Below are 26,221 nucleotides of genomic sequence, written 5' to 3'. Positions count from 1 at the left end.
TAAAGTTTGCAAATAAAAATGAGGACAAAAAAGAAAATAAATGTGCAAAAATGGAGCACCATAACAAAGTCTTGAGGCTGAGCTATTTATTACTTATTTCTGTCTCCAAACTAAATCTGTCTTGTTTGTTGATGAAAGACGTCAATTTTGAAGCTGTCATCTGAAATTCAGAGATAAAAAATTGGGGTGCCGCTAATATTTAAGCACCTTACTATAATTTTAGAGCCACTGGCAATCAGCCCCAATAAACAGCAACAAACTTGAGCAGCAAATGATACAGAGGAAAAAAATATTTTGGGTATTAAATTAATCTGAGCTAGCGTCTAATTTGAGTCTGGGCAAGTGTTCAGTTTTCTTCATGAGAATCTAAATAGTGCCAAGTTTAAGATCACAGTAAATTGATTTTGTCATGTGTTCAAAGGGACTTGGCTGTCCAGAATGTTCTCTTCACATTAATACAAATCTTTACTCACTTACTCACTCACTCAATCAAACTATCAATAAATATAACTAGCCCAGACGCCCGAAATATATACAAAATTGGGTCTTGAATGACTAAATCCATCCATATTTTTCATCCACCACATTAGATCATCAACTGTTTTATTGTTTATTATAACTCATAAAATGTATAATATAATATAATATAATATAATATAATATAATATAATATAATATAATATAATATAATATAATATAATATAATATAATATAATATAATATAATATAATATAATAATTATTAATGATATAAATTACATAAAAATTCTAAACTAAATATTTGCTACAATAAGTAGCAAAAATTTCAGCCATCTGAATCCACTCACTGGCAACTTTATAAAGTATACCTAACTAGTACCGGGTTGAACCCCCTTTGCCTTCGAAACTGCCTTAATGCTTTGTGGCATTGATTCAACAAGTTACAAAAAATATCCCTCAGATTTTGGTCCATATTGACAAGATAACATTATGCAGTTGCTGCAGATTTGTCGGCTGCACATCCATGATGCGAATCTCCTGTTTCACCTCATCCCAAAAAACTCTATTAGATTGGGATCTGGTGACTGTGAAAGCCATTTGAGTACAGTGAACTCATTGTCATGTTCAAGAAACCAGTTTGAGATGATTTGTGCTTTATGAACTGGCACGTTATCCTTCTGGAAGTAGCCATCAGAAGATAGGACATTGTGGTCATAAAGCGATGTCACAGCAGAAATTTAGACTCATCAGACAAGGCAATGTTTTTCCAATCTTTTATTGTCCAATTTCAGTGAGCCTGTGCAAATTTTAGCCTCAGTTTCCTGTTTTTAGAAGACAGGAGTGACACCTAGTGTGGTTTTCTGCTGCTGTAGCCCATCTGCCTCAAAGTTCGAACTGTTGTGTGTTCTGAGATGCTCTTCTGCATACCTTGGTTGTAGCAAGTGCTTATTTGAGTTACTGTTGCCTTTCTATCAGCTCGAACCGGTCTGGCCATTCTCCTCTGACCTCTAGCATCAACAAGGCATTTGTACCCACAGAACTGCCGCTTACTGGATATTTTCTCTTTTTCGGACCATTCTCTGTGAAACCTAGAGATGGTTGTGAGTAAAAATCCCAGTAGATCATCAGTTTCTGAAATACTCAAATCAGCCCATCTGGCCCTATTAACCATGCCACGTTCAAAGTCACTTAAATCGCCTTTCTTCCCCATTATGATGCTCAGTTTGAACTGAAGCAGATCGTCTTAATGCATTGAGTTGCTGCCATGGCAGATTAGAAATTTGCATTAACGGGCAATTGGTCTGGTGTACCTAATAAAGTAACCAGTGAGTGTCTGTACAGATAACTAAACTTATTTTTTTAACCCCCCCTCCAAAAAAAATAGTTTGACCTTACTATTGATAGGCTACAGTACATGCAAAATCCAAAACAGCACTATTATTGGATCACAATAATATAATTAACCACACACAAACACAAATACACACACACACACACAAAAACAAATTGGGTAAAATATGGGCAAAACCAACCACTGGGTTAAAAATTCAACCAAATTCAATTCAATTTGCATTTGCTGCGCTTTGAGTAGTTGCTCAAGTGTTTTGGATAAGTGCCTGTGGAAAAAATAAATAAATAAATTAATTAATTAAATTAAAATAAAATAACAAAAAAGTAAATAGATAAAAAATACAAAACAGCTCAACTCAACAACTCAAATTAGTCTTCTAATTTTACAGAAATCAAGCAAAAACCAATTAATGTCTTGAGTTGTAAGTAAAAAAAAATATCCATGCAGCATTTGTATATATATTTTAGGTTTATCTCAAAACATGTCTGTTATGATAAATTAAAAATCTCGAACATTCAAATGTAAAATCTATATTTAAGTAGATTTAGTGTACAGGATTTCAATAAGTGCACATTGTGTTAATGCTGCATTGTGTATTCTTATATTGGGGATTCATTTTTATTTTCCTCTCCCCCCTTCCTTTGGATCCATCATTTCCCATTAATCCCCAGGAAAGAGCATTTTGTTGCTCTCCCAGAATTGCCTTAGTTATTTTAGGCCTGCTTTTGGCAATTACACTGGCAGTTCTGTTTTTACAAGTCACTTGGCATCATGGGCAGGATGAAGCATGGACAATAGAGATCTTGAAGGGTTGGGTTTTGGCACTGCCTGAATACACCGTTCACACTGACCAGGAAACTGCTGGTAAACGCATTGGCCAGAGAGTTTTTTTGGCAATAGCCAGTGGGCAAAGCTGGACAAAGAAGTGTTTAATTTACCATATTGATCATTTTTAAAAAGATGGACGCTGCATTGTTTTATTGTTTATTCTCTAAAAGCTTTTAATTTGACAAGGAACTAAACAAGTCTATATAGAATAAACCTTGAGAGATCAATTGATTGAACTTTATACTGGTAAATTGGGTCAATCTTGGGGGTTTTTTATTTTAATTTTTCTTTTTATTAACTGCTATTGTCTGATTGTGCTACAATTTAGTCTGATATTGTATAATGTGACATGTAGCATGTCATTCCACTGACAGGACGCTGTGATGTCCCTCGCTGCCTGGTCACTTCCTTTGTCCTTAAAGTATACAAGAACAGGAAGCTGCAACCATATTTTATTTTTTTTTTTTGTATTGTGACGCAGTTACTTGAGAAATGGAATATTAAATGAGAAAACAGTGGGCGCGGCTTGTTTTTTCCTATTGCGAGCTGATTGGATGTAATGACGTAGTGATTTCATTCAGAAATATTTCAAAAGAGATATTACAACCTCAGACATCTCCTGCTCGCCGCCATTTCTGTTTGTTGACATACTGTATCACTGTAACAATAGGAAGGACGTTGTCAAGTATATTAACCACACCCAATACCTCAGACAGACTTAATATGATCATTTAACCGAAAACTAACAGCAATTGCATTTTTAGATTTAAATGTAAAGGTGAACTAATCGTTTTCTTAATGTCATGCACAGATGAATTGTTCACCACAAACCTAGCAATATCAGCAAACAAAAGCAATATGGTTGGATTTCAGAAGTTCAACCAAAACTGAATGTAGTCCAAAAATGTGTGAATGTAGTCCGATCGTATTCCTATAGCTTTGAAGGCAAATGTGCAAGTGCTGGTGACACTATAGCTATCAACAAACTGTCACAAAATGTGCACCCTTTGGAACTTGTTTACATGTGTTTGTTGCCTCATTACAAACATACACATGTATATAATGACAATACCTCATTACAAACATGCATATTAATGACCCTGAAGCGCTGTTTGGATTTTAAACCTAGGGGTCTTACATGATAATGAGGAAACGATGTTTAAGGCTCACGGTATGGACATTTCAATGTATTGAACTCTTTATTATTCCACTATACTGTGGTATATCAATAGTTTAAATTATTTACATTATAATAGTTATAATAACATTTTTTTTATATTATAGTAGCCTGAATTACATAAATAAGTTGCAACATTAAAACGTGCCCCCGAGAACCGTATTCCTCATGCACTGTTCAAATTTACTACCCTTTTGTTATTTTTGGGATGAAAACATCCACTGAATTAAACTGCTGTAAATTGGGTCAGATAAATATTTTTTTCACTTTATTTTTTGCATAAATCTGTTGATGAACGTCAGTCTTAATCAAAACTACTAAATTGTTAAGAAAATGACAGGATTTTAACTTTTTAATTGCCAAATTCGCAAATTATGTCACTGGTTTGGTTAAAAAAACACATAAAATGACATAATTTTAATATAAAAAAGTATCTTTGGACTGGATTTTTTAACATTTGATCAAAGTTTAGGACATGTGAATGATTAGTAATCACATTGGCTTTGATGCATTGTTAGATTTATTTTTTTATTTTTTCATCCTAATTTACTATTCGTGGCTGTTTTTGCCCCAATGACACATTGGATAGTGCGTAAATACACAGTTTTTGTTTTGGTTTACTTCATGTAGTTCTAAGAACTGAGATGCATATTTTGTTTTTCTCAGACACATCAAGGTAAGTGCATAAAGGTCACTCTCACACTCTCACATAAACACACTTTCATTTGCTGTTATACACGATCCAGAAACTAAGCTTTATTTTATTTTTTTGTAGAGACCTATCTAAAGGGTTAATGGTGTCATCTTATGATCAACAGTAAAAATTACAAATTTTACAACTTTCCAACAGGGAAAAGCGCCAACAATCTAAAATGCATGATTATATGGTGTCATGATTACAAAAAACAGGGTTATAATGGAAGTCAATAATACAAAACCAGCCACCAACAGTAAAAATTAGGAGAAGAAATGAAAACCAATTAAAAACAATCCATCAAAGGCAATGTTGTATCCCATCCAAGACTTTGATAAAAAAAGTAAAAAATAAATAAAAATAAATTCCAGTCCACAATTATTTTTTATATTGAAAATAGGTCATTTTGTGTGAGTTTTTTTATTTTTTTTTTTTAAACAAATTAGTGACATCATTTGTAAATTCTGCATTTAAAGAGATAACATCTAAATTGTTTGGAAAATTACAGGTAGTTTTGGTCAGGACTGAGGTTGATTAACAGATTTATGCAAAAAAAAATATATATACATATATATATTTTAATCTGATGCATTTTTTTAGCAGTTTAATTGAGTGGATGTTTTAATCCAGAACACAACAAAAGGGTAGTAAAATTTATTTTAAGAGTATCATTGAGTTTTTTATTTTATTCTATTTTATTTTAAAGCATTTTCTAAAAGTAAGTGTCAACATTAGATTTTTCACCAAAAATCATCCTGTTAGCTGAAACACAGAAAAAAAGTTATGTCCAAATTAAGACTCAAAATCACCCCAGAGTGGATGAAAACATCCCCAACACTACATAAGGGTTAAATGTAATGGATTTTTTTACTGTTATTATTAGGGCAGCCCTCCATTAAATATTTTTCTGGTTGACTAGTTCATTTTAATCATGTTATCAAACATATATTAATAGACCAAGTCATAATAATGAGCCTTTAATAGTCAACATGGCCAAACATAATTTGAATATAGTGCTTTCCATTTGAACAGGTTCACAAAGTCAACGAAGGCAAAACCCACCACTGTCTATTGTCTCATTTTTTTACAAAAACACAATTTTTTGTTATGATGCTTTTCTAATTGTGACTAAGCAATGAATAAGTCATCCAAGCCTAGTTTTTTGTCATTTTGTTTACAATAAACTGCAAGTCACAGGAGTGACATTAGTATTACATTTACTCTAGTTGTGCCCCCAATAGGCTTTAAATATGTGGTCATAACAACCTGTCAGGCAAACATTTTTGTGTGTATAGACTTGTCTTTTTCATTTAAACACTTCCAATTGTCTTTTCCAGCCTCTTAAATTAGCCCTTTGGAAACCTCTGGAGTTTCCAAATACTTGCAGCATTCTGTCTTAAGTGTCCTGTATAATTTCAGCCCTTTCATTCCTCTGGCCTTCTTTGCTTCCAGGTCTACACCAGGATTTCGTCTGTGAATGACATTTCTGTGAAATGTTTAAAGTAATAATTAGAAATATCTGTGTTTAGCCTGCATCTGAACCACATGCGCATGCTGGGAAATACCGAACAACTGCCAGAAATCCAGATATTTGTGGGAGTAGTGAGGCAGCATTGCCACACCATTTGCTAACATTAAGTGCAATAATCCTCATCTGCTTGGATGAGGGGGGGGGGGGGTATCATGAGCTCAAATCGCTCCATGCTACACAAGCTTCTTCTGTTTGCCTTGTGTTGGAAAAATATTAAATGAATGAGAACCCAGTCCAGGAGACTCGAACATGCAGAACTGATTTATTAAGATGTGTTGGTTAGTCTGCAGTCATACACATCCTCAAGAAGTCCACAAGACTGCAAGGGCTTACAGGAGTCTCTTACAAGTCTGCAAATTTGATCACAAGTCTGCAGCAAGTCTTAAATGAGTCAAAGTTGTCCTATCTAGTTTGTGTTTTAGGAGGGGCAGAGATTGTAGGTGGGGACATAGAAAATGGGTATGACTAGTTTTAGTTGAAGACCTAGTTTAAGGGTCTTGAATAGATCCTGAGGTGCCCTGACCAGCTTGAAAGTATCATCCAAAGACAGAGTTGTTGTGACCCTGACTTAAGCATTTGCATCATTTTGGCACAGCCAGTGCTCAGACAGCAAGAGGATTTAATGTCGGTCATACCCTAGCTTTTGAATTTTGAAAGAAATTAGATTATTATAAACCAAAGAAAGTAAATTGCTGTTAAAAGCAGTTTTTTGTCAATTAATATTTAGTTGCTAGAATCAAGAATATTAGTTCCATCAGCAAACTTTTTGCAACTGCAACTTGCATTATTTAAGTCTACCTAAATCATTTCTGGAATGACTGTTATTAGTACAAAATCTGGCGGTCAGATTATTGACCGGCACTACAAAACATGAGCACAATACGCAAGTACTCGACCCTCTACATTGGTTGCCAGTCAAGTTTCATGTTGATTTTGCGATTCTTTACATGGTAGTGCTTCCCATTCTCATTTACATACAACCTCTAGATGACTTCAGTTTCTTAGTCAACTTTTCCTATGTGTTTCATGTTCACATTTTAAGACTAAAAGTATTTGCACACTGAAAAATTAAATACAAAAAAATTAAAAAATACCATCATGCATACAAACCCTGCACACCAAGTTACACAACATTACAAAATGGAGTCCTCGATTAGTGAAGAAGATTTTGTTATCATCTCCCTGCTACAGAAGAAAAAGAAAAATGGCACATTGGATCTATTCAGTGGCGCCCCCAGAAATCTTTCTTAGATCTTTGGGATGGCACACACACACATACACACATACACACAAACGCACAAAATGAATTCAGTGTAATGTTATATTTTTGTTTCTGGTAAATGAAATAATGTGGTTTTAATTAATTTAATTAATAACTCTTGAAATATTGCTATTTTGTCCTAAAAAATTACATAAAAAATAATAATCAATCAATATTTATTTACTTTTCATATAAATAACTTTTCAGTTATTTTTCACATACTTTTATTGTACAGCATGCGGTATATGCCATATCTAAAATTAATGTAGATCAATTACTTAATTAATAAAACAAACAAATGAACATTACTATACACACACACACACACACACACACACACACACACACACACACACACACACACACACACACACACACACACACACACACACACACACACACTATACAGACTCTAATAATATCATTTATCCATATTCATTTTTTAGCCACAATATTATTAATTTAGCTTCTTCTATTATACCTTAAGGTAAATATTAAATTGCAATTGCTGTCTATTGAAGGGGTGTGCGTGCTGTCAACGAGGATCGGGGAGGGGGAGGGGCAGTAAATCAGCTACGTCAATCCATGATAATTTAGTGGCTGCTATTTATTTATTTAATTATGTATGTATGTATGTATGTATTTATTTGTTTATTTATTTATTTCAATATTGTGCAGTTACGCAAGTACATTTAAATTAATAATATCAGCAACAAAATCATATTGGGGTGGCCACAGGTGTGGCCAGAGTTTACACAAGGGTGGCCGTGGCCTTGGTGGCGCCCCAGAGTCTATCCCATCTTTAGATTGCGGAGAGAGGAAGAAGAGTTCCACCTCCAAATCAAAGTGGGGATTATCCTGACTGATTCAAAGTTAACTTCAGAATGTCGTTGGCTCAGTTTGATTTTTTGCTAGTGATTCTGGAACCCCATCATAAATTATCATAAAGAGCTTTGTGTTGCGAGACCAAGTGGATTAGTTTCTCCTACGGCATTTTGGATTTTAAATTTATCATGAATTGTTAGCACCACTTTCACTTCTAGAATGCGCTGACGTAAGACGTCTACTTCAGCCAACCAGAACACTCAGACGCATTCACGTCTGCGCGGTTAATGAGAATAAAAGCCGGTAAATGTTTTTCCCAGACAGATTTAGCTGCTAGATTTTAGTCAGATAATGTTTCTAGCTTCCTTATTAATGCCAACCGTGTAAATAATTATCAATAAAACGCTTCCGATAAGCCGTTGTTTGTTTACGTTCAGGCTCTAACACGTGTGCATAAAAAGCAACCCGGTGAGCGCCAACACACACATACTATGAACATTTCAACATGCGAAAGTGTTTCTCTATGTTTTCATCGTAGTTATTCACAATACTTATCCATTCACAGTGTTTGCAATGTAGTCAAATGTTTACAAATACAAGCACAGCCGTTTAGAGCTCACTTCTGGTAAATGATGTCAGAATTTACCGGCATTTTGGAATGGATGTGTGAATGGTCTTTTCTGGAAATATTCCGTAACGTCTGTGCCTGTGTGAACAGCGCTTTTTTAAATTTACCGTTGCGGAAATTTTCCGGATATTAACCGGTATACCTGTTTGAAAGGGGCTAATGAGATCAACTAAGAGGCTGTAAAGCCATTTACAGAAGTCAACATTTGAAGTAGATCAAAAAAGTTTTTCAAAATTGTCCTAAAACAAGGATGGGTGTTAGTGAGTAGTTTTAGGATAACAATGACAAAACGTTTAGATCCACTTCAAATGTTTAATGTTTAATTGTTCAGTTATTTAATGTTATTTATTTTGACCTTACATGACTGAAACTGTTCAATAGTCTCACTCTGATATTGGGTCATGATGCCTTTAAACCTGAACCTCTCAGTTGACTGCAGTTATAATAAGGTGACACCAAAATGCAGGATAGCAGGGCTATTCTTGGCATGAATCATTAATATAAGCTTAAACAAGACATCACCACAGGCAGAGATGTTTGCTGTCTAGACTGCAGCTTCGGTTTTCTGAAGCCTGTGTAAACTTAAACTGAGTGTGCTTTGATCTCTCTGGTTTTCCCATGGCTAACGTCAGATGTTCCATCCCGGAGCTTAGACCACTGTCTTAGCCACCTCACCACAATTAGCTGCTCTGTGCGGAAGAGCCACTAATTAAAATGAAGAGTGGTAAAGCTCTGTAGAGAGCTGCTAGGTTAGTGTTAGTGCTTGATGGAGGTTAATTAGAGACATTACATGAAGGACTTCAGTAGACATAGTCATGTTTAAATAAATGCAGGTGTGCTTCACTTTCACTTTCATACTGCTTTTCAGAAGACACAGCATACACTATACAATATGATTAGTTATTTTAAAATATATAATAAAATAGGATTAGTCATTTCAGTTAACTTTACATTAATAAAAAGACTTAACTAGTTGTAACTTAAAGGTGATGTATTTAGGTTTTGACACTAGATGATGGCAGTAACAAAGCCAATATCATGGATTTAGTTTATGTAAATGTAAATGCAATGCAATAAGGGAAATTGGTTCTTTTGAGTTTATTCATATTGGGTTTTACAATACTCCGTTGGTTTGAGTTCTTTTTATTTATTGGGTTTTACTCTGCTCAAATTACTTCATTTACTCAAATGGATTAAGTTTACAGTACTCATTAGCATTAGTTTTTGAACTTAACTGGTTTGTTGCAATCGGTTTCCTCAAATGGTTTAAGTTACAGAGCTTAACAAAGGCTGTAGTAGCTCAACAAATGCTTTACTTTCTTCATTAGCTGAGGAAGTTCAACCTCCTAAAGGAGCTGCTGAAACATTTCTACACCTCCAACATTACATCAGTCATCTGCACGTCAATAACTGTCTGGTTTAACTAGGCTACCAAATCTGACCTCCGAAAACTGCGTCAAATAGTTCGGACTGCTGAGTGAACTCTTCCTACTCTCCAAGAACTGTACTTATCTAGAGTAAGCATAAGGGATGCCAAAATGACTCTGGACTGCTCACACCCCGCACACTACCTCTTTGAACTGTTACCTTCTAGTTGACACTATAGAGCACTGTGCAACAGAACAGCCTGAAACAGAAACAGTTTCTTCTCTCAGGCAATCCATCTCATAAACACTTGATGATAATAATTGTGGAACCAACATTACTACTTGCTATACACTTTTTATACACATACACACTTATTTAACAACACACTTTACATGCCAATTTAACATAACATCTGCATATATAATGTTGTATGTAGTAATATAGCTGTACATACAATTGTCGATTTGTATATTTGCATGCACTACTTGCTTCTATTTTTAAAATATATTTATTATCAGTTTTTGTCCTGTCTCTGTAATTCTTTTGCACTGTAGAAGCTCTGTCACAAAAACAAATTCCTCGTATATGTGAACATACCTAGCAATGAAGCTCATTCTGATTTTGATTCTGGTTCTTACCTTAACTTTTTGGGTTTTACAGTGTGGTAATCTGGCTACTTGTACACTCACTGACCTTCAATGAAAGTGGTGAGGCCTGAGGGTCTCACATGCTGCCTGCCTTTTTGAATGAAGTGTATCTGAATACTTTTTTGGAGCTTACCAAGTCAAATTCGGTTTCATGCATCAATTTCACAGCTAGTCAAGTACACTTATGATCTTTCTATAGCAACTTAATCTCATCGTCATAATATTATAAGTAATGTGTAAAATCAAAGTGTCTGTGCTAAGTGCAAATTTAAAGCAGAACATCTTGTTTGTTGTCCAAGGTGAAATAAGTAAACAACACAATATTTTAAGTATATTTGCTTTTTCTTAGTACTTTGGAAATAGACTACAAAGAATTCATACATAGAATAACAAAAAATCCTAATGAGTTATTTCAGCTTTATATATATATATATATATATATATATATATATATATATATATATATATATATATATATATATATATATATATATATATATATATATATATATATATCTGAATGTATATCCCAAGTTTTAATTTTATCAATGCACTAAAAGCATATTTGATTAAAAACATGTCATATTGTCCTCATTGTAAGTTAAATAAGTAAGTTTAACTGTCATTTTTTAAGTTTATTCAATTCACAGCATTTATTTAGTATGAGCTTCAAACACTGTACAAAAACAAAATGTAGAAGGAAGGAAGGAAGGAAGGAGGGAAAAAAGAAAAGAGGGTCAGAAGGTAGGTAGGCGAGTAGGTAGGTAGATAGATAGATGGATGGATGGATGGATGGATGGATGGATAAACGCACGGACGGACAGATAAATAGATGTGTTATCATAGAAAATATTTTTTATCACTGTAAAATAAATCAACGTAAAAAAAAATCTTCAGGAAATTGTGCTTTGAATTGTTGGTTTTTAAACTCTCTTTAACACCAGTTTACATATATCTGTTATACAGGGAGAAATAAAAAACTTTAATAATCAAGTTACTGCCTTCAAACTACATGAATGAGCTTTATAGGAGTATAGAACCTGTTCTAAGATTGCTTTTCACACCTTAGCAAATTCGAGGCATGGAAACATGGTGGTTAACAGCTAAGAATAGTTGTGACAGACTGTAAACAACCCCAGTTTTTGCTGAGACATTAGGAATTTCTCACAACATCGTGAAAACTCTGCAATATTCCATGGAGCAAGAAAACAAGTTTGTGTTCAGCATCTGAACACTGCTGATGTCAAATTAAAACCACTTTTAGTGTAACGGCAAGTCTGAAATTGGAAATAAGCATCATTGTATCTCATTCTGAATGGCAGAATCTTAAAAGTAGGGGAGAGCAGGGCAACTGTGCCTAATTATTTGACAGTTTGGAACACATTTACAAAAAAAAAAAGTACAAAGACAGACAATATCATGTAGGGCTGGGCTGATAAATTATTATTATTATATTAATTAAAGATTATATTGAATTGCGATGAAATTGATGTAAACAACACTGATATTTCAAAGTTCATTCAATTATGTTTGTTTGACGAAAGAAACAAAATCTTCAAGAAATTCCAATCAGGATTTAGAGCATTTTATAGAGCTGGAAAAGAACTTAGAGCTACAATTGACCCTCTCTTATCTTCAGATCATGGTTGCATATAGTGTCATAAACTATACTGCGTTTGATCTATTGATCATAACATTCTCCTAAATAAGAGACTATGTTGGTATTACTGGGACTGCACTGCATTGGCACCAACTGGACCACTATCAAATTTTAGCAGACAATGAAGGGGCATCATATCACTCAAAAATACTCAAAGGGGTACCACAAGGCTCAGATCTTGGTCTCTTATTCTTTTATTATTATTATTTTGATTATAAATGACACAGCTTGAAAATATCATTAAAAGAGTTGGCTTAGGGGTGTGGGGTTTAATTCAATTACTACATTTAGAGTTATTTTTAATAGTATGTACCTGTGTAAAGCAGTTTTGACACAATCGGCATTGTATAAAGCTCTTTAAAAATAAAAACAAAACATGACTTGACATGAATTTAATTCTTAAGTGTGAAGAATGACTTTTTCCTTACACATACAGTAATCAGACAGCAAGGCAACTCACTAGGCTTTGAAAGACAGCTGCAGGGTGTGAAAGATCTTTAGTCTATATGAAAATGATCAGTTTGCAGGGGCTGCACTGACAGACAAATTAAACCAGAATAACCATCTGCTAAAGAGTCAATATAAGTGTATATAAAACTATTGAACACCTGTTTGTGAGACATATTCGCATAAAAATGCTACAACATATGCAACTGTTAAGAAACAGAGTGGCTGAAAAACCACTGAAAGAATATTTCAAATAAATCAAACTGCTGAACAAACTTGTTCTAAAACGGAGAGACAAATACATGACTGCGCACAGCCCTGCACACAGAGGTGCTCCCCCTCCCTCATGTTTTTAGCTGCATTCAGTAGACGATGAGCAATAGTCACCGTCTCACAGACTCTGACATAAGCAGGGGATTTTTTTTATTCCGTTCCTCCTTAAAAATAGCCTGGAGGACAGCTTTAAGCAATCAGGGTATGAGGAGCGTTACGGTCACAGTCCAGACAAATCCAGAATATGTCTTGCAAAAATTTCTTCTTTAAAACATTATCTCTAAGGAAATGTCACAGTCATTGACTGTGTGTTGTGTTACTTGTATCTTAGTTTTCCTGTGTTTTGTTTCTCTCTGTCATTTAGTTCATTATCAGTAATTGTCTTTGATTCCCGCCACCTCTTTCTGTTTGATTGGTCCTTGTATTTATGTTGTTGTCAAGTCAAATCAGATAAATTGAATTTATGAGTTGAATGCACATGAATGCCAACACAAAGTCATTATTGCAGAAAGAAAACTATTTTTTAAACGTCCTGTATGGTGCTTTTTTAATTTTAAGTTAGACCCATTTAACTGAAACATGCCGGAACATATAGTAGACCCTTATTCACATTTAAAAAATGTATTTCGTAAATTGAAAACACAGTTCATTAATGTGCAAATCCAACTTTATAAATTAAAAAAAAAATACATAAATGCGAAAATCGAATTCATACATTCAAAACACAATTAATTAATGTGTAAGTCCAATTCCTAAATTCACAACACAATTGGTAAATGCACAAATACACTTTGTAAACTTAAAAACACAATTCATAAATGCGCAAATCAAATTCGTAAATTCAAAACACAATTTAAATATATACAAATTAAATTTGTAAACTCAAAAACACAATTTATAAATGCGAAAATCCAATTCGTAAACTCAAAACACAATTCATAAATGCGCAAACCCGATTCGTAAATTCAAAAACTCATATCATATATGCGCAATCCAATTTGTAAATTGAAAAACCAATTAATAAATGCACAAATCCAATTCTTAAACTCAAAAACCCAATTCATTAATGCACAAATACAATTCGTAAATGCATTCATTTTCTTTTCGGCTTAGTCTCTTTGTTAATCTGTCACCACAGCGGAATGAACCACCAACTTATCGAGCACATGTTTTACGCAGCAGATATCCTTCCAGCCGCAACCCACCACTGGGAAACACCATACCCAATTCACTTATGCCGCATGTTTTTGGACTTTGGGGGGTTAAACCAGAGCATCTGAAGGGATACCACACGAACACAGGGAGAACATGCAAACTCCACACAGACACGGCAACTAACCCAGCTGAGGCTCGAACCAGCGACATTCTTACTGTGAGGCGAATGTGCCACCCACTGTGCCACCGTGCAGCCCCCAATTCGTAAATTCAAAACACAATTCATAAATGCGCAAATCCAATCCATAAACTCAAACATCCAATTCATAAATTTGCTAACCCATTTTGTAAATTCAAAACACAAATCATAAATGCGCAAATAAAATTCATAAATTCAAAACACAAATCAAACATGCAAATCCAATTTTTAAATTGTAAACACAATTCATAAATGCGCAAATCCTAAGAATAGCTAATAGCATATGGTGATTTGTATAGACAATAGACAAAAATTATTTGTAAGGGTAGTGTTGCTTTATTTATTTATTTATTTATTTTATTTATTTATTATTATATATATTTATTTTTTTTGGTTGTATTCCTTGTTTGACTACTTTGGATGGGAACCAACAGGAACAGAAACAAACCCAATTGACAAATTTTGATAATGGTTAATGGCAAGTAATTTAATGAATTAAAAAAGTTTGAGAGGAAACTGACATGAGTAAATTATTCACCACAAAAGAAAATTAAACTAAATGAAACTAAACTAAACTAAACTAAACGAATAGAATAGATTAGAATAGAATAGAATAGAATAGAATAGAATAGAATAGAATAGAATAGAATAGAATAGAATAGAATAGAATAAAATAGAATAGAATAGAATAGAATAGAAGAATGGTCAGTGGAATTTGTCCTTCTAGAACACGGGTGTCAAACAGGTGTGTTGAAGCAGGGCTGGAACTACCCTCCAGGAATTGAGTTTGACACCCCTGTTCTAGAATAACAGTAATGATTCAGTGTTAAAAATGTGACTTGTAAGGCTGGACTATTGTAGCACGTTGTGTTGAGAGAAAACTGGTCCAAATTTCATTTTAGTGATGAAAGCAAGTTAAAATTTCCAGTCTGATGATAAATATCTTTTGTTCATCATAATACTAGATTAAAGACTGAATGTTAAATGTGTAAAGTCAGTGAAAGCACGAGAAAGTGCCTAACAAACAATATATACAGTACACGCAAAAAAAAAAAGTGAGTGTGTTAGCCAACGCATTATTTAATAAATCCTTGGGACAGCATGTAAAATTACCGGCTGTTTATTTTCATTAGGCTGTTTAATGAAGCACTTTGTTTAGAATTGAAATAAAAAAACTAAATTTGGACACTATAAAAAACTGTAAGCATTTATCTTTGCTTAAAAGATGTCTAGATGTCTAATAGATATCCAATGGATGTCTAGCCATAAATGTTTTGGCTAAAACAGGGCTATATTTGGACAGTCTGTGAAAATCTAGTGTACATCTAAAAATATCGCAAAACTAGACTAGTCATCAAATACGCAGGAATTAATAACTAGACATGTGAAGTCTTTCTAATCTGTCAATGATTAGTCTAATTTTGGGCAATTCATTGACGTCTATTAAATTTGCACTCAATTCAATTTGGCCTCATTTTAGCCATGTCATCCACGTCTACAGACTTGTTTCACGCAGCTGCCAGTTTAAAAGCGAAATCGAGGCTGCGGTGGGAAGAAACCACAAACTGTCGATGGAAGTCACACAGGAACGTTGTTTACCTAGCTGTATATCTTATCAGTGAAGAGAAAGTGACACAAATGTATTGTTTCACTGCCTTACGAGTGACCTAAAGGTCCGTTCTGAATGGTTAGTGAAAATAAAAAGGGATATCAGACCACATGTTTTAGATGCTCTTTATCAAACTAAAGATAATGAACTGATTCTTTCACTATATTAGACTTGTCACGATACTGAATTTTGGCACCAATCGGTACTGAAATGTAAGTCATTTCTATCGAGCAATGGTTAATATCAGCATGTGTTAAGGAATGTGCCTAAATGTTAGCGGGTAATAGATGTTTTTACAATTTCAGTACTGGGACAATACAATTACAGACAACACAAGCATGTGCTACAGACGACTGCACTGTTTTATCACTATTCGGGTTACATAGGCTGAAGCAGTGAAGCGTCCCCATAGTTTTTACCTGGTGCCATGAACTAAAGCCTAGAAGGATACTTAAGCGTATTACTCTTAAAGAGATTGTGATTTTGTTTGATGCCTAAATTTACTTTTAATCGTTTAAATTAAATTTACTAAAGGATTATAAAGTGATGTTTACACAATTTCTGCAGTTTGAAATTGCAGCAACAGCTGAAGGTTTGTAGTCCACAGCATGTCTTTGCAATGTTTACAGTGCTGCTTATCCAATACTTCCGGGTTTCTTCCCGCCACAGCCTTGCTTTAGTTTTAAATGGCAGCCACACGAAATAAGTGTATTAGATGTCTATAAATTGTGAAACTGCTTGGTGGGAATATAATTTATTAAAAATACAGTACAAGTAATTAGAAAGTAGACTTAGGAAATGAAACTAAAGAAATAATAAAATGTCTAAAGTCGAAAGGAAAGTGGGCACCTTGTGGAATTATAAAGGATGCTAGAATCAGCTTTGCATTCCGTTAACTAATTTACTAGCAAACTATTTGCATTGAATGCATTAAAGGCTTTCTTTCATAAAACATGTATAATGTGCAAAAAAACAATTTTGCATTTAATAGACATCTAATAGATGTCCAGCATGGATGTTTGGGCTAAAATGAGGTTACAGTAAAAATAATTAAATGAAAATCCAATAGATGTCTAAGAAAAACTCAAAATTAGACTAATAAAATATATTTAAAATATTATTTTGATTTGCCAAAAAAAATAGCTTGCTTAAAGAATGACAAAAACTATAAACTTTATGTTAAACAAATTACTTAAACATCAGCATATCGAAACACCATCTAACGCAGGTAGCATGATGCTAAAAAAAAGATGACAATCTGACCAGCAGTGCAACAAACGAATCAGAAAGACTTCAGACAATTTTAGAAAAGAGACGTTCATTATTTTTCCACCACACAAGTTCTCCATTTCTATCAATCACATCCTCCCAGAGTCAGCACGTGCATGAAGTCTGATGGTAAGATAGAGATAGATTTCTCCTTTAAATATGTGGACAAGAAAGCCTGTATGCCATACACAGTATTCATACACTCGCCAATAACTGTATTAGGTACACCTGTCCAACTGCTTGTTAATGCAAATTTCTAATCAGCCAATCACATGGCAGCAACTCAATGCATTTAGGCATATAGACATGGTCAAGACCATCTGCTGCAGTTCAAACTGAGCATCAGAATGAGGAAGAAAGGTGATTTAAGTGACTTTGAATGAGTCATGGTTGTTGATGCCAGACGGTCTGGTCTGAGTATTTCAGAAACTGCTGATCTACAGTGATTTTCACACACAATCATCTCTAGGGTTCACAGGGAATGGTAAAAAAAAAAAAATATATATATATAAATATAGTAAGCGGCAGTTCTGTGGGCACAAATGCCTTGTTGATGCCAGAAGTCAGGGGAGAATGGCCAGACTGGTTTGAGCTGATAGAAGAGCAACAGTAACTCAAAAAAACAACCAGTTACAACCGAGGTATGCAAAAGAGCAACCTTGAAACGGATGGGCTACATCAGCAGAAGACCACACTGGGTGCCACTCCTGTCAAATAAGAACAGGAAACTGAGGCTACAAATCATGTAGGCTTACCAAAATTTACAATACAATATTGGAAAAACGTTGCCTGGTCTGATGAGTCTCGATTTCTGCAGCGACATTCGGATGGTACAGTCAGAATTTGGAGTCAACAACATGAAGCATCCATCCTGCCTTGTATCAACGGTTAAGGCTAGTGGTAGTGTAATAGTGTGTGGGATATTTTCTTGGCACACTTTGGGCTCAAATGAGCATCATGTTCACTGTACTCAAATGGCCTCCACAATCACCAGATCTCAATAAAATAGAGCACCTTTGGGATGTGGTGGAACAGGAGATTCACATCATGGATGTCCGACCGACAAATCTGCAGCAACTGCATGCCCCTATCATGTCAATATGGACCAAAAACCTGAGGAATAGTTCTAGTGCTTTGTTGAATCTATGCCACGAAGAATTAAGGCAAAAGGGTAAACAACCAGGTACTAGTAAGGTGTACCTAATAAAGTGGCCGATGAGTGTATTTATTTTATTTAGAAAGCATGTCTGTGTACACTTTTAACTTATACTGTAGCTTTTTTGGTGTCATATCCATGCCGTCTCCACAAGCGTGATGTGATGTCACATGAAGAGCGTGTAAGTATATAAAACATATATAAACAGATATATGAATCAGCTTACAATACTTAGAGTACATGTAAACAGATCTGAACTCATGTATAATGTAAAAAATGTGTAAACATATATAGCCGCTGACATACACTGTTTATATTTAAAATGAAGCATTGTGAATGGATGTCATATAATTATAGTCTTGATACACACCGGGAGTTCAGATGGTTCAGGAAGAAAGTCGGCATCTTCTCCGAAGATAAAGTCTGGGGGCAGTTCTGGGTCTCTGGCGTTAAAGATGATGTCCCCTGATAAAAGGAAAGAAAAATAATTTCACAGATTATTACATCAAAAACTAAAAGTCTTATCTAAAATAGACTTCACAAACCACAGCTCACATTCAGGGCTGCAACTACTAATCGATAAAATTGATAATTATTGTTAATGATAATTATTGTCAACAAATGTCATCACAGATTACTTGGACACACAACCAAGCAATTGAGTGAAACTGGGCTTTCGTGGCATGAGATTAGCCTAGCACCATCATCTTCATCATGTTAAAATGCAATATAATAGAAGTGTTTTTGTTCAAACTGTTTGCTAACTTTGGGAAATTAGTGCTAAATCAGTTTAGTTGCATCACACTGAGCATTCACCTCATGAGCTATAGTGATGTTGAATTAAATTAGATTATGATTAGCTTCACGATACTGAAATTCGATACCAATCGGTAGTGAAATTTATATTTTTATTAACATTTTATTAACAACTTTTTTATTTGACATTTTTTTAAATATAACTATTTAGAGCCGTAAATAACGATTCAACCTTCCACACGATCTTTATCCAGCATCTCTATGATTCAGCTAGTAATATCTTAAGGTAAGAATACAGTAGGTGGTTTCATAAGTCTTCACATTGTTTTATAAACATAGTGTCATGACAAATCGTGAGAAAATCATAATCTTTGTTTAAAAAAAAAAATTGTAATTCTCATTTTAGTTGGAAGGTTGTTACGATACTGGAATTCGATGCCAATCTAAACGGAAGTTTTTAAAACATCCATTTCCTGCAAACATTTGAGTGCTGGAGCAAGTTCTTAAACAGCGTTGTAGCCAAATTCATCACAAATTCATCAATAGTGCATTGCTCGTATGTCAGCTTATAACCAAACTAGCTGATGAACATGACTTTGAAACGCTTCAGTGTCCCTGTATCTGCGTTTACAATCATTGAAAATAGCATACTGCACAATGCTAAGACCAGTAATACGTAATGGCGGTACAGTGTACAATTCTGCATAAGCATCAGCTTTGGAAATAGGATGGAATACAATATCTGTTCAAAAACAGGAATAATAAGCCTTCGGCACATAGTCATTCTCAGTCTCAGTGCTGCAGGTGGAAATGCAGAGGATGTTTAGAAACACCTAAAGACTGTGTACACTAATTGAGAAAACTAAGACTCTTCCTGTTAAAGAAGAACTGAAAAAATCGGGAGAATGAGCAAACTGCACAAATAATAGGAGTTTTGGATGGATTGCTGATGTAGATGCCAAGAAACCCCAGACATTAACAGAATTAAAATAAGTCCTACAATGCTTCATTGGCCATTTCAAATGCCAGTAGCTGATCTGCAGGTGCACTGTATAGCTAATAAAAGAGGAAAGATGTCTGTCTAAAGATGCCAAAGTGGCACAATACAGTATATGAGACACAAATATTAAATAATACTTCAGTCTATACTTACTGACTGGTCCAGTTACATGACAGCAGAAGAGTTTTTATGTTGTGCATTAAAGAGCACAAGTGCAAAAAAACATGATTTATGGAAGATTCTTTTAAAAAAATTCATGTTTTTTAGATTAAGCATGGAATATTTCAATTGCAAAAAAAAAAAAAAAGATTATGTGAATAAAAAAAAAATAATTAAATAACCTCTTCATATATCACCCTTTTAAAAGAGATGGATGCAATTTTACTGGCCACCCCATGAATGGAAACACAATGAAGAGATATAGTACAATATTCCAAGTCCAGCTCATTATCTGCATTAAATGTTTTTTTTACAGTGAATAAAAAAACCATCTTAAAGGCAGGATTTTCCGTATGAAACTTGTACAAAATTTATACTAAAATGAAAGAAACATAGGTTTAGGAATACCTCCTCATGTATAGGAGTAGAGGTGAAGGAGGTGGCAGAGAAGCTGACCTAAACTTGCTCAGAGACATGCTGTTGCTGTTGTTTTACTTTACTAATGTTGATCAAATATGCCTATTGATGGAAGGTTTGCGAAGAACTGTTAAGGGGGTCACACACCAGAAGCGCCGCTCGCCACTGCCATGTTTTTCAGAATTTTAAACATAGGTTTCTATCAGGGTACACACACCACTGCCGCACATCGGCGGCGCTGAAACTCAGGACACCGTTAATATTTCTGCCGCGCCACAGAGCGCCATCTGATGCGTTTAATTTTAAATACCATGTGAATGTGTGCATCTGTTGTGTGATATTTCAACTGTCATGTGTGCGGCGCCGAGCGGCGCATCCGGTGTGTTACACCCTTTATACTCCCATGTAAAAGTATTTTGTAGTATTTTCACAAAACAGTATTTTATTTTGATACATTTTTGGCTGCTGTATTTTGTAGTTAATTTTTACACAATAAATATTTAGGCATCTAATATTTAATTTTAAAATACATTTCAATGTGTTTTTGCTCATCCCTCCCTCAAATATGTAGAGTTTGAGCATCGGTGCTCATATTATTGGTATTTCTTAAAAGTTTGTCTTTTTGGAGCTATACATGGTTGCCATTGATTTGTAGTCTATCAAGCAACTACATAATTCGCTCAACAACATCTGTGTTTCAAATGACTTTATTTTAAGCATTGATGTAGCTTACAGTGTTTCAAAATACAGATATTTTTATATAATAGATATCAATACTGAATGTTTTCAAATGATAAAACTTGCTTTTGGTTAGAATCAATATCAGCTTTGCTTTCTCACACACCAGCAACACAGGCTTCATGTGACGGCACTATACAGCGCACAGTCTCCTTGACATACAGTGCTGTGCCAACAACCAGTTTTGGTTGAGAAGGTTTTTTGGTTTGAGACAAATAATTAAAAAGGACACGAACAGTCCAATATGCAATATTGCTACAAAGCAGTGCTAACCAAATGCGTTAATACAACTAATTTAGCAAAGTACATGAACCACCGACATGTTCAGGTAGGGCTGATTTTCGAGAGGCTGGAGAGAGCTGAATGAAATGTTGTTGATATGTGCGTTGTCCCTTTTTTTGCCCTCTAAATCTCTAAAGTTAATACACTTATTATCATTCAGAGATATCAGAACTTTAGCTGACAACAAAACAAACGTCAAAAACTTGTTGTGCTTTGTATTGTTGTTCTATATGTTAATGTAACATTTACAGGTCAACACACAGACAGAGCACTGTTGTAAACATTAAAAACACAAATGTTCACCAAAGTGCCATTTATGTTTATTAATTATATGTCAAACAATGCTGTTTATCATATAAACGCCAATGCATAATATGCACTGTAAAAAAAATAAATAAATAATAATTTTAAGGTTTCTAATATCCATTATTTTACAGTAAATTTCTGTAAATCAACGGCTGTTATTTAACTTTTTTTTCCAGCACCCCAGCTGCTGGAAAAAAAAAAAAAAACATAAAATAGCAGCCGTTGAATTACAGAAATTTACTGTAAAATAATGGATTTTAAATTAAATAAAATTTCTAGTAAATGTCTTTAATATAACCTCTGTTACTTTACAGTAAATTTCTGTTATTTAAACGGCGTAATTTTAACGTAAAATAACAGATTTTTTCCATTGAATGATATTAATAAATAATAAGATAACATTTTTGTTTCATTCAGAAAATAAAATAAGATTGGAGAAGACTGCACTGATTTGGTTTTTACTAGTATTTTGATATCTTTTGGATTTAAGGACGGCTGACTACTGATATTTAATTTTACTTAGAAAAGATTGCAGTTTTGTTTTGTTTTTGTTTGTTGTTTTAACAACATTTTTAAGGCATTTTGAATGTTACAATTTTTCAAACAAGTGAAATACCACAGCATGCACAAATATTCCTCATTCTTATATTCTTTTCTGAATCAAATTCTATTTTTAATTTAGGAATTGGATTTGCGCAATTATGAATTGTGTTTGAAATTCAGGAATTGTACTTACGCGTTTATGAATTACGATTTGAATATATGAATTGTATTTACGCATTTTTGAATTACGTTTTGAATATATGAACTGGATTTGCATATTTATGAATTGTGTTTTGAATTTACAAATGAAATTTTTTAAATGTGAATTGTGAATAGTAAATGTACTATTTTTGAGACTACCTGGCTCCATTTGTTTCTTTTTTAATAAATATCTCAAATTCTCTTGTAGATGTGGATTGTTTTTACTGGCAGTCTCAAAATATCAATATTTTTCAAGTTATCGTATCGGCGTTAGAAATCTCATTATTGTGACAACACTAGTTGCTTGGATTGTGTGCAATTAATGGCAAGACACTAAACAATCCAGACCATGGTATTTTTAGATAATAATGAATATATACAGGATTCTGTTTATCTTGTCACTCATTCTTTTCCTGTCATTTTGCAGTTGATTCTACGGATAAGAAAGCGCAGGAAAAAAGCTTGGATGAGGTTTGTCAGACATCTGTCACATCTGATGGCATCTTAGAAAAAAAGAAGCTGAATTTCTGAAAAGAGATAGCATTGGAATAAGAGAACAAAATATCACAGCACTTCCCAAATGCACACCCTTAGCGCAGATGAGATGGCTACTACTAGAGAAACATCATGCCAACTATGGCGAGCTTTTGTAAAACAGAAAATGAGGATAGTTTAGAGACTGGAGTGCTTTCTTTCCAGACAGTCAGCACTCCAGCCAGAGCACTACTATCACAAATAAACAATCGGCATTCAGAAGGGCAACAGAAAAAATCCACTTAGCAACAGGAGCAGGCAACCGCTCTCAACACTCTGCAGCGCAGGGAAGCAAGAAAGGGGAAGCAAGAAAGAGGGTTTAGACTTCTTTCCCTTACTTCTTATTTATAAACTGTCAAGGATTATATTTTATTTGTAATTTAATCACTGGCTCACATTAAAGTTCTCCCAAACCTGAGCATTTCGTTATCCTTGTTCCAAACCTTTAGAAGTTCAATTCTTCTGTTAAACACAAAAGAAGATATTTTGAAGAAAGCTGGATTGTCCTCAAAATATATTACTGTAAACAGTGTTCAAGCAAATAAAGAAATGCAGATATGTGTAAAACCACCTGAGGATGAGTAGATAGTGCGTAAATTTTCATTTTGGGGTGAAAAATCCCTTTAAATAAACTGGTTCGCTTGATAAAATGTCGACCATTCAGAATCTATATTAAATCAGAGCAACTGCACACCAGTAAGTCTTCTTTCTTGCACTGTAATTGGAGTTTTCTGTATCAAGTGCATTTCTGTATCAGAATTCGTCTACTATAAATTCATTCACAACTCTCTAAAAGTAGCCCACTTACAGGAGTGAATGAATTCGAGCACTCAGCGTACTTAAAGGGATGCTGTTTTGTTGGTGATTTGCTGGTTGATAAATCCCTCAGCAAGATTATATGTTAAACTACTTGGTCAGACCCTTTTGATGTGTTTTTTAACACGTAGTGAGCTGTCTATTAGTAAGCAAACAAACAATTGTTAATCTTATTTAACAATTACAAATTATCTAAGGTCCAACATCTTAATTGAATAACTTGCCTATTATTATACTTGCCTTATATTATTATACTTACCTTATCGGCATAGCCCGTAGGCTGAAGAGTGATTGGTTATTCAGCAACAAATCAGAATACACAAGACATGTCACTCATATAGTTTTGAATGGGGAAAAGTGTAATAGTCAATATGGCGAATTAAGCCCCGTCCACTTTAACAGGAGCCAATCATCAATCGCCATAGACCGAAATTTCTCCGGGGAGAAGCTCGGACCAGACGCGTGACATTACGAATTTCAGCAAATACTTGTCTCACAGATTTAAGATATATCCACATAAAGCTTGAAATCTGTTCTTTTAAATGAACAAAGTGCACTTGAAAACAATTTTTTTTTTTTCTAATTTGTATGAAATGAACGAGAGGTACAGTCTGCCTGTCAAACTCAAATCACATGACAGCAAATACTCAAACGCCCACAAACTTGTAAACAAAGAGTCACTGTCATTTCTGCAGAAGATTCACCATCAAGACCAAGTTGTAGATTACTTCAGAAGAGTAGCACGATCTGACGATCATTATCCAGAGGATGATAAAGTGTAGAACATTAATGAGGTTGGTGTCGTGATCTCGTTCCTTTCGAGTGCGCATGCGCATTAGCTCAAACAATCTGAAAAAGTGCTGATTTTGTTTACATCGACTGTTTAGAAACTGAACATATGAGACAGATGGTTTATTTAATTGGTGATTCCAGATATGTAATGTAATCGTAAGCTTGGCAAACAGTTTTGGAGAATTTGATTTTTCTCCATTCAGACAGAATGTCTAAGCATACTGCCCGAGAGGTGTTTCAAAGATGGCCACCAAGTGAAATGACTTGCCTTAAGTGAAGTTTATTTATAAACTGATGTCGAGAGGATCATGTGCTTATGATTGCTTGCAGCCGGCCCCGCATTATTCAATGTATGATTCCCTAATCAGATGACTCCTAAGCCACTATACCCTAATTTCCATATGACAGCCATCTTCGTTTTGAAGAATCCCCCCTTCCAGCCCAACTTCTCCTGCTTTCCTAGACGGGTGGCACGGCGGCCCAGTGGTTAGCACTGTTGCCTCACAGCAAGAATGTCACTGGTTCTATTCCTTTCTATGCCAGCTGACAATTCTGTGCAGAGTTTACACGTTCTCCCTGTGCTCACGTGGGTTTCCCCCGGGTTCCCCGGTTTCCTCCCACCGTCTAAAAATATTTAACTCCAATTAATTGACTAATTCAATTCGGCACCATAGACATGCTCCCAATAAGTAGTTATCTCTTAAGAGCAATCACTATCTGCGTATTATCTCCTCCCTCATAGTTCATTAGCTACTACAGCAGGGGAGTTCTCGAGATCAACCTGAGCTCAAACTCCCCTCTCACCTTGCAAACGGGAATGAACCCCGGGCTTGACAATTTTATGAGCTCAGGGCTCTCTCCCGGGACAGCATGCCAAACAAGCTTTATAATCAATCATCAGCTAAGTGTGAACTCTTGAAAGAGACTTCGGCGAGAGTGACATAGTGAAGTGATGTAGCGAGCAAGTAGCTATTTAAAAAGATTTAAACCGGATATTGACACAATGTGTGCTTTTTGTAATTTGCCAAGTAAAACAAGATACATGTATATTGGTACTGTACCTACACAAAAATATTTTGGGGTAACTTTTGCAAATTTGTGACTGAGTTTATATATATTG

At 34.6% G+C, this 26,221-nt stretch overlaps 1 protein-coding gene across 3 annotated transcripts in view; it reads right to left on the bottom strand.

Annotated features, from left to right (window-relative positions):
- The window catches only part of babam2 (BRISC and BRCA1 A complex member 2), a 182,460-nt gene that overhangs the window by 123,750 nt on the left and 32,489 nt on the right, over positions 1-26,221 (bottom strand). For all 3 annotated transcript variants that reach the window (XR_015512552.1, XM_087289001.1, NM_001017777.1), the window contains 1 exon segment: positions 18,928-19,022. Coding sequence is in view for 2 of the 3 variants with exons in the window: in XM_087289001.1 (XP_087145127.1) it covers positions 18,928-19,022 (95 nt within the window). In the remaining variant the exon portion in view is untranslated.

This window comes from Danio rerio, chromosome 17 (assembly GCF_052040795.2).
Source record: "Danio rerio strain M-AB ecotype USA chromosome 17, GRCz13ab, whole genome shotgun sequence".
NCBI classification, from domain to species: Eukaryota; Metazoa; Chordata; class Actinopteri; order Cypriniformes; family Danionidae; genus Danio; species Danio rerio.
Note: the sequence above shows the minus strand (reverse complement) of the source record. Positions and strands in the feature narration are given on the sequence as shown.